The 12254-nt window shown below is 39.8% G+C and overlaps 1 protein-coding gene across 1 annotated transcript in view; it reads right to left on the bottom strand.

The window, feature by feature from the left end:
* Positions 1 to 12254, bottom strand: part of MTHFR (methylenetetrahydrofolate reductase) — a 299098-nt gene that overhangs the window by 127058 nt on the left and 159786 nt on the right. The window contains exon 9 of the mRNA XM_044075243.1: positions 9735 to 9917. Coding sequence (XP_043931178.1) covers positions 9735 to 9917 — 183 coding nt within the window. The remainder of the gene's footprint in view (positions 1 to 9734; positions 9918 to 12254) is intronic.

Genomic DNA, 12254 nt, shown 5'->3' with positions numbered 1-12254 from the left:
GTTGTGGTTGAACTACTTAAACATAAGCATTCAGCTCTAGCATCACAAAGACCAATTTCTATTTTAAACCATGATTTGTCAAGTGTTTATGTCTACACGAGCTAAAAGAATGGCTAAGGTGTTACAAAATTGGCAGATAAGGATCAACATGGTTTTCTGGAAGGGACGCTAATATCAGACATTAAGAGAACATTGATGATCCAACAAGGAAGTATAATTTAGGAAAATACCAATACTGTCGGTGGGTCTTGATGCAGAGAAAGCAGTCGATAATAGTCAGCTGGGATTTTATGAGAAGGGAAATGGCATAATTCGCATTCCCTGATACAACAGAGTTAATTAGGAGAATATATGGAGGATCAGAGCCAGGAATTAAGGTGGGATGGTTCCTGTGTTTGAACAGAGGAACATGGCAGGAATGTCTTTTTCTTTTCTTACTTGCTTTATATTTAGAGGAAGTTGGCAAAGAAAACAAGGAACCCACATATTCAAGGATATAAATGGTATCGTAATCAAAAGGTAGCAGCTTTACTTTCAGGTATTATTTTACACTTACATTTTGGTGTTGTGGGGCATCCTGAGGCAGTTTCATGTATTTTCAGATTATAAAATGTATGAAGCTATAACAAAGGCAATAGCTGTTAACTCTGTTAACTATGTACTCACATGAACTGGTCCAGCAATACCCATACTTTTGGGACATGATAAAATAAAAGTACTTGGGTGTATGGATTTTGGTAGCTAAAAGTATGTGGGAGGAGACTAACCTAAACAAAACATAAAAGAAAAACCAAGAAAATGGAAACTCTTAATTATGGATATGGATAGTAAGGTACAAGCAGTGAAAATGATTTTAGAGCCCATCCTTTTACACACAGATCAGTCATATTTTTATCAACCAGAGAAGAAGTTGTGGATAACAAGTTGAAGGAACCTATTTGGGTGGGAAAGAGGGCAAAAGTTAAGTGGGTAAGTTGATTCCTTTCACATTACAAGGTGGTTTAGGATTGCCTGACATGAAGATATACTTCAGAGCTATGTAGTTAAGTTTCATATACATATTGTTAGCAAAAGGTTAGAAATCATAGTAGAAAGGGATGATGATGGAATCTGGGAGATGTGAGAAATAAAGAGAGGGTAGGATTTTGGATGCAGGTTCTTTAAGAATAAAGTATTATAAAATATTCTAAGTACTAAGCCAAAATGGGAATGGAGAAATTATATTTTGCCAATAGAGATGACAGCAAGTAGGGCTACAGGAAATAGGAAAGTGAGACTGGAATTTACCATAGAACAGGGGTGGCCCGTGCTATTAGACTGCCGGACTGCAGCACCCCCCAGCTGTAAAACAAAGAAATTAGAAAATAAAAGAAAGAAAAAAAAAATTCAAAATTCGCGGACTTCGCGCATGCGCACTAGTCCGGACTGCTACTGAGACAGTCTGGAGCATGCGCAGACTGTTTCAGGAGCAGTCCGGACTGGGAAACATGTTAGAGCAAGATCCCAGAAGTCTATGCAGTACAACTGCAATAGACTATCCTGGAAACTCGCTGGGAAACCTCATCGGAGTCGGACTGTAACGTTGCAACGTCAGCAGTCTGGAGTTTGCTGCAGTCTCGTCTGGAAGATCTCACGATTCGGAGCTGGACGGGCGGGGTCTTGTGCGGATTTATGTGTTTGCAGCTACGGTGGAGACATGGATTTATGTGAACAGAGGGATTTATTTGTTTGCAGCTACGAGATCGGCCTACTTCAGGTAAGTGTGTGTGTGTGTGTGTGTGTGTGTGTGTGTGTGTGTGTGTGTGTGTGTGTGTGTGTGTGTGTGTGTGTGTGTGTGTGTGTGTGAGAGAGAGAGTGTGCGAAAATGCCCCACTTGCTATATACTGGTGGCTAGACTCATAGTGGTGTGGTAGGGAATACCTCAGGCTTGAACCTTGTACCTTGTATGCAGGTGTTAAAGACCTGAATTCCCTACCCACCACCACTTGTAAAAAAATTGCAGATTTTTGCCTCATATTTGATCTGATCTGTTCCTCATAATATCTGTGGTTTCTAAATGCAATGCTTGATATTTGATGGTGCAGTGGTAGCATTGTTGCCTCACAGCTTCAGGTTCTCAGGTTTGATTATTGGCTGGGATGCCTTCTTTGTGGGGTCTGCATCTTCTCCCTGTGTTTGTGTGGGTTTGCTTTTGTGTCCTCCCATGTTACAAAGACATGTCTGCATTATTTCTTCCTGGGCCTCTGCTGAAAATGTTTTTTTTGTTGTTAAATAAAATTGACAGGCATTTGAATTTCAGACTTCAGGTTTCTGAATGTTTAATTCCTTACATATTTGATGGTGCAGTGGTAGCATTGTTGCCTTACAGCTATAGGTTTTCTTGTTTGATTCTTGGCTGGGGTGCCTTCTGTGTGGAGTCTGCATCTTATCCCTGTTTTTGTGTGGATTTGCTCTGGTGTCCTGCCATTTTACAAAGACATGTGTCTGCGGTATTTCTCCCTGGGCCTCTGCTGAAAATTTTTTTGTTCCATCAGAAGTAAAACTGACAGGCATTTGAACTTCATATTCTTCAGAAAATACATAGTAACACAACCTAAGTTTATAAGATGAAAATTTGAAATTTGTCCTTATTTTTGGGACTGTATTACCCCATTATTGGCTTTGTCCAGGTTTTTTGTGCCTAGGTTGATAGCTATGGCAAGAACTGAATTCACTGAATATGTTTGAGGGCTGTATTCCCTCATTACTGGGTTTGTCCAGGTGTTTTGTGCTAAGAGGTTGACAGCTATGGTGAGAACTGAATTCATTAAATAATAGCCATTTAAGTTTGTCTTCCGCTCTTTCACAAAGCAGCTGATTTGGCGTAGTGGTAGGTTGCTCTGACTGTTTTGCACAGGGACCTTGGCAGTAAAATGTATGGTGGTAACACAACATTTTTCTTTCACAAAGCAGGTGATTTGGCACAGTGGTATGTTCCTCTGACTGTTTTGCACAGGGACATTGGTAGTAAAATGTATGGTGGTAACACAGCATTTTTCTTTCACAAAGCAGCTGATTTGGCATAGTGGTATGTTGCTCTGACTCTTTTGCACAGGGACCTTGGCAGTAAAATGTATGATGGTAACACAGCATTTTATTCTAGCAACTTTCCAAGATTATACAAGCAATGTTTAATGTGTCCCTGGTTTTTGGGCTTTTGACCACCCCCCCCCCCCCGAATAAATTTGGCTTTTTCCAGATTTCTTGTGCTGCGAAGTTGAGATGCAGTTGAGTATTGAGTAGATTTTACAAGGAGCTGAGAGCTGCAGGGGAAGAGAAGTTTAGTGCTGCTTGTGCTAAGTCAGCTTGCATTGTTAATAGCACAACAGGTTGTGTACTTGCTTTTGATGTAGAAGGTTGTTGGTTCTACTCCCACAAGGGGTGAATGCTGCCGTACTGAAAAAGTTAAGATACTGACTATGAGCCTGTTATCAGTTTGCCATCCATTTCCTATTGCAATATTACTAGCTTATCATTTTTAATGTAATATAGGCAATTTATTCCTCAGGGGCATCAGCCACTTTATTTTTCGATGAAACCATGAAATATAAAGGTGTTTGCTAGCAGCAACCTCTTCATTAGTTACAGATTTATTTATGTGGAATTATTTAGATGACTTTTTTACTTCTTCAGAGATTGTTCATATTTACTGATAATGGTGGACTGTAGAATTGTGCATATTTACTGATAATGGTGGAATGTAGAATTGTGCATATTTACTGATAATGTTGGACTGTAGAAGTTTGAGTAGACTTTTATGATGGAAATGTTCTGAACTGGGCAGTTCTGTCATTATGGGTGCATGCATTTTGTTTCATAGTTTACTGGAAAAATGTTCAAAACAATGGGAAGGTGTATCAAAGAGCACATGTATGTTTCATATGCAAGGGGCCTATGATTTAAAAACAGCCCAGAATTAATCTTTATCTGCCACTGGTAAAATGTATTTTATTTGAATGTGGGTTTCAATGCTGTTTCAATGAATGTGAGTTTCAAGGGCAGAGAAGTTTTAATGCTAAGTTTGTTTAGCAGATGTCTTAGTGTTTGTGCTGTAAAATGCAAAATAAAACTTTCAAATGAAGCCCAAATCATCATAGAAGTAAATCAGTATGCACATTAGTGTTTATGGTAAATGGAGTGAAATAGCCAAGTAATGGATCATTGGAATGGCTGCAGGGGGAGGCTCCATTCGACCATGATTTTGTGAGGGGGAAGGGCGGCAAACTTAAAGACAGCCCCAGCTGAACTATACCTCCCAACTGTCCAGATTTTCAAAGAATGAATAGATTTTTGCTTCTTATTTTTGGTTTGTTCCTCATAAAATTTGTGGTTTAGGAATTAAGTCACTAAATAATGACACACTAGTTTCAGACTTTATAACCTTCAGAAAAATGCATGCTAAAGTAAGACCTGTTGTTCTATCAACTGTCTCAGTTTATACAAGAGCAATTTTTAGTACTGTTTATATGTTCCCCCAATATATTAGGCCTTGTCCAGATTTATTGCATTAACAGGTTGAGAGGTACATGCAAATAAATTGCTTTATAGAATTAGGCATAGCCAAACCTCTCAACTGTCCCTGATTTTGGCTCAAAATGTTGCTCTTTCCCCTAATAAGCCCTCCGCAAAATAGCAATTTTGGAAGAAAACATGGAGGGTTTACAATTAAGAAATAACTGTAATAATCAGAGTTAGATTACCTTTATTTTAGAAATGCATGTAGATTCTTTTATTTTGTCAGCTGCTCAAGTTAGCAGTACTAATATTAAAGTGTCCCTTCTTTGACAGACTCACAGCTGTATTGTGTGGCTATTTTATATTTTTACGTCACATTTTTGGTCCATTTTTCATAAAATTGTGTTTTTTTTGGCAAATTAGTGACAAATCATTAAAGACTGAAGTTAGAAAATAATGACAGACATTTGAGTTTCAGATTTCATACCATTCAGAAAATTCATACTAATGCAAGACCTATTCTATTATCTTTCTAAGTTTATAAGAGCAATATTTAAAAATTGTCCTTATTTTTGGGCCTTTGTCCCACTTCTTTGTATGGCTTTGTCAAGATTTCTTGCTCTGAGGTTGAGCGGTATGACAAATGTGTCAGGGCCATCACAGTCAGCCAGAGACATTTCAAGTTGTGACATACTTGTTGCACCCCACTCCCCCATGTAGTGACTCTGGATGTGTCGAAGCAAGGCAAGGAGTAGTTATGCATGTAAATGTGCAGAGTATCCCCCCCATCCAAGGTAGACAAGTACTAGAGTGGCTTTTCATCTGTCCTTGATTTTTGCAGAATGGTCTGGTTTCTGTCATATTTTTTGTACTGTTGATTTATGCTCATTACTCAAAGTGCCTGTTGCTCTGTGTTTAAATAGCAATACTTTAATGACCATCAGGTAAGCTTGGCTGAGATCGTAAGATGCAAGTAGACTTTAATAAGCATACTGTTAAAGAATTGCCAACACTGAAAGCCTTTCTGTTGTTGCCATGTAGAGAATACTTAACTAGATAATGTATAAGCCTTGGGTATGGAAATGCATATGACAGTATTTGTAATAAAGGACAGGATTACATTATTTTAAGAAGCTCATTACACTTGGAGACTTCCAGTCATCTCTGCAGGCTTTACCCGTAAACTAAACGGAATGCCAGTCGTGTGGTCCATAAAGTAATCCTTTTAAGCAATGTATCTTGAGCTTATTTCTTGTTTGCTTTTCATTTTTTACTTTGATCATGTTTTCCCCATGAAACAAGTAGATAGCCTAGTATCAACCTATGAACTATCTGCCCTAGGGCATTTATAAGCCTAGCCAGAGTGTATTTGGCTTCTGCCTCCCTATTAGGTTAGCCTACTGTGCCTCTGTAAAGTAGGTCACAGAAGGTACCCTTTAAGATTAGTTTACTGTGCCTCTGTCTGGCAGGGAGAAGGAAGAGATCCCAGGGGTGAATTTGCGATTTCCCATCCATGCGTCCAGATTTCGCTTGAAGAGGGTCAGCGAGGGGCTATGTCTAACATGAATTGGGATTCTATTCCAGAGTGAGGGGAGCCTCTGGGAAATTAATCTGTCCCTCCAGCATGTCCTATTTAATTTTGTGCTGAGGTTTAAGTCCCTGGAGCGTGTAGCTCTAAGGGACTTGGATTTTTTGAGGTGGAGCATGTCCATTAATTCTGGGTTTGACATGGCTTTGCACGTCAGGCATAGATCACCTCCGAGTAGGTGGTAAGCAACTGAGTAAAGCTGGAGTGTCTTTAGTCGAGCTGCATAGGACATCTGTTTGTAGCCCATGATCCTCTTGGGTGAGGTACTTTTGGGGTCTCTCCAGCTGCTGCAGGTGTCGGGTAAGGTACATCCCAAACGGGGCATTATATTCAATTATGGGCCTGATGAGTAGAGGGGCACAATGACCTCTCTTGATCTAGATGCGAACCCTTTCGTGATAAGGTGGGCTATATAGAAGGTCTTTTTAACCACTTTGGCAACGTGATTATCAAAGGAGAGATTACTATCTACGTTGGTCCCCAAATCTCTAATTACTTCTTCCGTACTTAATGGATTACCACCTATGTGGTAATTTGTGGGCACCTTGTTTTTCCCCAAAGGGGATGACTATGCGCTTTTTAGCATTTAGCTTGAGGCTGTGGCTCGGGCACCAAGCATCCGTCTCTGTGAGACCCTTTTGGAGGATGCTTGTGTCGGCTGGAGATTCGATTATGGCCCCCAGTTTGCAGTCATCTGCGAACTTTGTCAGCCATAATCCCCCCGTGTTAGCCTGAACCTCAGAGAAGTATATACCAAACAAGAGAGGTTCCAGAACGGAGCCCTGTGGGATGCCACTTGTAACTGGTTTGGATTCGGACATGGCACCTGCAATTCTGACCATGTGGGTTCTATCCCTGAGCCAGTTTGCAACCCATCTTGTGATATAGGGGTTGATATTTAAGCTGGTAAGCTTATTTATGATGCCCGAGTGAGGTATTGTGTTGAAGGCTTTTGCGAGGTCCAGGTAGGCTGTGTGGACTAGCTTGCCCTCATCTATGGCTTTGGTAACTGTTTCAAAGAAATCAACTAGGTTTAAGAGGCAAGATCTGCCCTTAAAGTTGAATTGGGTAAGGTCCAGTATCTGGAGGCTCCCAATGTCTTTGTTTATGAGTTCCATGATAATACGCTCCATAGCTTTACATGTCAGGCAGCAGGTCTTTTTTTGGATAAGAAACATTTTTACAAGTGGGAGCATCAGAGATTTCTACTTTCAGCATGTTACTTGGTACTTTAATAAAGCTGAATATAAATTATAATTAGAACTGCAGTGCAAGAAGTGGTTTGAGTTGAGTGCTGCTTGTTTTTCTTATACTTGATTTTGACTGGCATTCCATTAATGTATTTAAGAAGTGATTTATTTTTTCATGCCTCACAACCTTTTTGTTTCCATCTAGATATTAAGTAAGCTGTTATGCAGCCAATGCATTGAAATATTTTTATTCTTCTACACTTCATTTTGTTTTGATTGGACTCTCATAATGATGGTTTGGCACCCAGGGCAGTGTATTTAGTTAGTTTTTGTGGTTTTGAGCATAGCTCCTCCCATTTCTAGTTGGCCACACCCTTTCCCATTGACCCCACCCGTTCAGCTGTCTCCTGCAGCCCCCCTTTGATTTGAAGTCACCAGCTGCCACTGCCATAGAAAATTAGCAAAGGAACAAAGGTACCAAGGTAAAATACCAAGAGAGGAAAACGTACTATAGGGGATTGAGGCCAAGCAGAAGTTTGGCCTGCAAGTTAGTGACTGCCCTCCCTGCCAGGGATTAATACAGTACAGGTAAAAGAAAGACTGGAGAATGCTAAGTGAAACAACAACCCTGGGAGTGTTTTTAGTAGAGTGTAGGATATAAGCCGCTGTTAAAAAGGGCTAATTAAGTAAGACATATAAAATACTACAATACTTTAGAAGAATGAATCAGCGGAGGTTAGAAAAAGACTGGAAGAGAGATGGGAAAGTCAGTTTACAAAAGGCAGAATGGGAGGACATCTGCCCCAAAGTATGCAAAGTGAAGATTTACATTTTTTACTTGGAAGTGGTTGCATATGTCTTTTTATCCGTCAAGCAGAGCTCAGAGATTTTTTTTTCCTCGGGTAGACAGCAAAAGCTGAAGGTTTGATGGGAATGAGAGAGGTAATTGGGAACATTTTAGGAGTGTAATGACTTGGCAGATGCTAAACATTCATTACTGAGTACTTTTATGAAAATGATGGGGAAACAAATTGCTGCAACAAGGAACATATGGGACATAGGATGTGAAATTTCTAGAGATAGCAAAGGCTTACTAAGTTTAATGCTACTGGCTGCCAAAAAGCAATTAGTAGAAAATGGAAATCCAAATTTAAACCAGCTGTAACTAAAGTACTGACTATTGTAAAGGAGATAAATGTAACCTGTGGGAATAATACTTGCAGAATAACATTCTGAAGTAGGGTTTAATGGGTGGCAGTAATTGAGCAATTTATGTAATGTTGTAATGAATGCTAAAATGTATGCTGCATGAAATATTGCTATGGTTTGTTTTCTATTACTGTATATGTAACTGTCACTTTTACAATTGTGATTGAATAAAGATGTTAACAAAGATATAGTAAACCTCAAAATGTTAGAGGCAAATTTAGTCTCACCTGTGTAACAGCAGCCAGCTGTTGTAGGACCAGAGTGGGGAGAGGAGAATGCTGTGTGGACAGAATTTTAAAGAAACACAGTTTCACAGATTTGTTGAACAAGCTCAAGGCCTATTTGACCATCAAGGAGCAAGATGCACGACATCCCATGCTAGAACATACAGGTGTCCATCTGGAGACCTAAGAGCACATTATGCTACTGCCAGTAATCTCTCCATTTTTAAAATACCAGCAAATGTCATTTCCATGCAACCATGCCTAGTTGTGTAACAGTTGTGTAACAGTATTATCTGTGTCTTGCCAAGGGACCATAGAGCATGCAGTCCACTGCTGTTCCAAGAGACCGAAATATCAGCTTTGCTGTTTGCAGAGAAAGACAGTCAATGCCTATCTAGTCTGCCTTAACTATGCAGCTAACATCCTTTAGTTGTTCCACCTATGTCCCTCCTCTCCAACATCCAGCTACCCTAAGCAGTCTGAAATTTACCTTACAATTTACATTTCACTACCTCTTCAGACAGAATATTCTGCCTATTCACAAGTCTTCCTTTAAGATTATGCTTCCCAACTTCTAAACTGGACTCAGTTTTTATTCTGATATTTACTGCTCCTTCTGGCACTTTTAAAAGGCATACCACTGCAAATATTCTGAAAAAGTATTCATGAACGGTTTGATGATGAGTCTGTGAGCAGCACTTGAGTCACAATACCGCAGCACAAACTCAATGAAATCCACTTTCAGTGAAAGGCTTTCTTTTTTTGCAAGGGGTATGTACCTGCAGCCCCAATGTGGGTGAGACACCCACACCCCCTACCTAATATATATTAATTTCGTAGTTGCACAACTGTGGAAAAAAGGACAAAAGCTGTTTTCATTTCAATTTCTTTCCAGTTTCAGGACTCATTTTTGAAGCAGCTGTCACATTCCCTTATGAACCATATCACATCACTGCTTGCATGCATAACACAGTCAAGCAGCATTTATAAACTTTGGCAACAGTAACAGTCACGGTTGCTAAATAATACCTTTTGGAATACGTAGCCTCCACTGGGTCCCCAACCCACGACTGGGTCTGTTGAAGGTTTACCATTAATATTAGGCTGAGAGTTTATGGTAAGGACTCCTTTCCGGTTCACTTTCTCTAGTTGTTCCTTCAGAAGATTAGTTTCTGGAGCCAATGGATCATCATTCCATGGTAGACAAGACACCTAGAAAGGGAGTCAATATGAAAAAAAATATATATTTTTAGAAGTCTGTTTTCCATTTTAGTTTTATCCAGATAGGACAAATAATCTGAACATCTGTACAACCACATCACTTATGAATGCATCATCCAGGCATTAGCTTTGGAAAGGAGTTCTACTCACACAAATACTAACTTGTCAGTTTACCTGTGTGGCTGACCACTTAAAACAGTTGTATCCATTTTCATATACTGCATTCCTCTACCATAAATTAAGCAAAAAGAAGGTACTGAGTTCACTGTTGATCCAACTAAAACGCTGGCAATGCAGACTAGACAGCACTAGAAAAAGAAATATGAAGCACTCGAGATGCTTAATCCTCTAGGATGTCTGATAGCAAATTCACAAAACTGGACTATTCCTAGGAAGAGACATCATAATTCAAACAATCTGCCTACTCTAGGCAACATCTTTGTAAGGGTGCTGCCATGTTGTTTTTCCACATCTTTCATTAGATTTGGGTTACTTTCCTTGCCGCCATCCTGGCACTGCACATGAAAAAAAAAAACGTAGTGGATAACAAACCAGAATATTCAACAACCCCTGCTGTCGGAATTCAGACGAGCCCTAGGGAGCAATGTGGGTTCAGACGAGCCCTGGGGATTAATGTGGGTTCAGACGAGCCCTGGGGATTAATGTGGGTTCAGACGAGCCCTGGGGATAAATGTGGGTTCAGACGAGCCCTGGGGATTAATGTGGGTTCAGACGAGCCCTGGGGATTAATGTGGGTTCAGACGAGCCCTGGGGATTAATGTGGGTTCAGACGAGCCCTGGGGATAAATGTGGGTTCAGACGAGCCCTGGGGATAAATGTGGGTTCAGACGAGCCCTGGGGATAAATGTGGGTTCAGACGAGCCCTGGGGATAAATGTGGGTTCAGACGAGCCCTGGGGATAAATGTGGGTTCAGACGAGCCCTGGGGATTAATATGGGTTCAGATGAGCCCTGGGTATTAATATGGGTTCAGATGAGCCCTGGGAATTAATGTGGGTTCACACGAGCCCTGGGGATTAATGTGGATTCAAACGAGCCCTGGGGATTAATGTGGATTCAAACGAGCCCTGGGGATTAATGTGGATTCAAACGAGTCCTGGGGATTAGTGTGGGTGGGATTGTTATGATGCACCCTCAGAAAGCATTCACTGAACACCAGTGTATTTCTTTCAGCAGAGCTAAACAGCAGGAAAAAGTACAAGCAGTAAAACTACTATACATGGTTAAAATCAAGTCAAAAATAAAAAGAAAAAAAACTATACAAATCTGTTGACCCCCCTGCAAGGCCATGTCTAGCAAAAGAATCCCTTCCTCTACAAATTATGTGCAACTTAAATGTGCCTGGTAAATATATGCACATCTAAACACACAGCATCTGCACAGAACATTTCAGAGAAGTACTGTGGAAGAGTGTTTCAGCAAGGCTCACTCTCTTGGTAGAGTAAGCCTTAACCACCACTGGTAAAGTATTAGCACACACTGAGATGATAATGCATTTCTTAATCAAATTTGTTGGGCCCTGTTTGGAAACATTCCATTATTTTCTGTATTTACCAGAAGGAACAAAAAAGCAGGCATTTTCACAATGTATTCGCTCTTTCCATGGAATATCTAAAATGCCCCTGGACAGCAGGACAATAAAAGAAGTCTCTCACTTTTATTCTCAAAAATCAGTGAATGAAACAGTTAGCTTTCCAACGGCTATAGTAACCATAACAATAAATCTGAGATTAGTTTTCTATTAACAAAGCATTAAAGTATTGTTAATATTAGAAAGATCTCATGGCATTTCCTGTAGTGAAAGGTCTTCACTGGCTGCTCCATATTTTTTAATTAGTCATTATATTGAGGTTACTGCTTGCAGCTGTTTAGTTGCTTTGGTGTTGACAGTCGAATGAAAAAGTCTTGGTAATCCTGAGTAAACAGACAGTCTTTTTGCTGTGCTACTGACTGGCCATTACAAAACATGGAAGGCAAAGCTGTTGGAAAAAAATAAAAAAACTGGATACCACTGCCCTTGTGACACAGTAGTGGAAGTTTTGCTGTTTGAGATTATGGCAGAAGTGAGAAAAATCATCATGAGGTTGACTAAATTTATGGCTGCAATGGATTCACATGAGATTAAATAAGAATGTATGGTTATACAATTAAGTGTATGCTATTACATCCTGTCTTCTTCCAAAATGTTTTTTTTAAGATTTTGATTGAAACAACAACTATATGTTTGTATCATCTTTAAGCACATTAATCCAATGTCCAATTTAATAATTTGTTTGCTACTATTAACACTTTGATCATACTAGTCAAC

Source organism: Protopterus annectens, chromosome 1.part1 (assembly GCF_019279795.1).
Source record: "Protopterus annectens isolate FY-2018-M chromosome 1.part1, PAN1.0, whole genome shotgun sequence".
Taxonomy (NCBI): Eukaryota; Metazoa; Chordata; order Ceratodontiformes; family Protopteridae; genus Protopterus; species Protopterus annectens.
The sequence above is the reverse complement of the archived record's forward strand: the minus strand, read 5'-3'. Positions and strand labels throughout refer to the sequence as shown.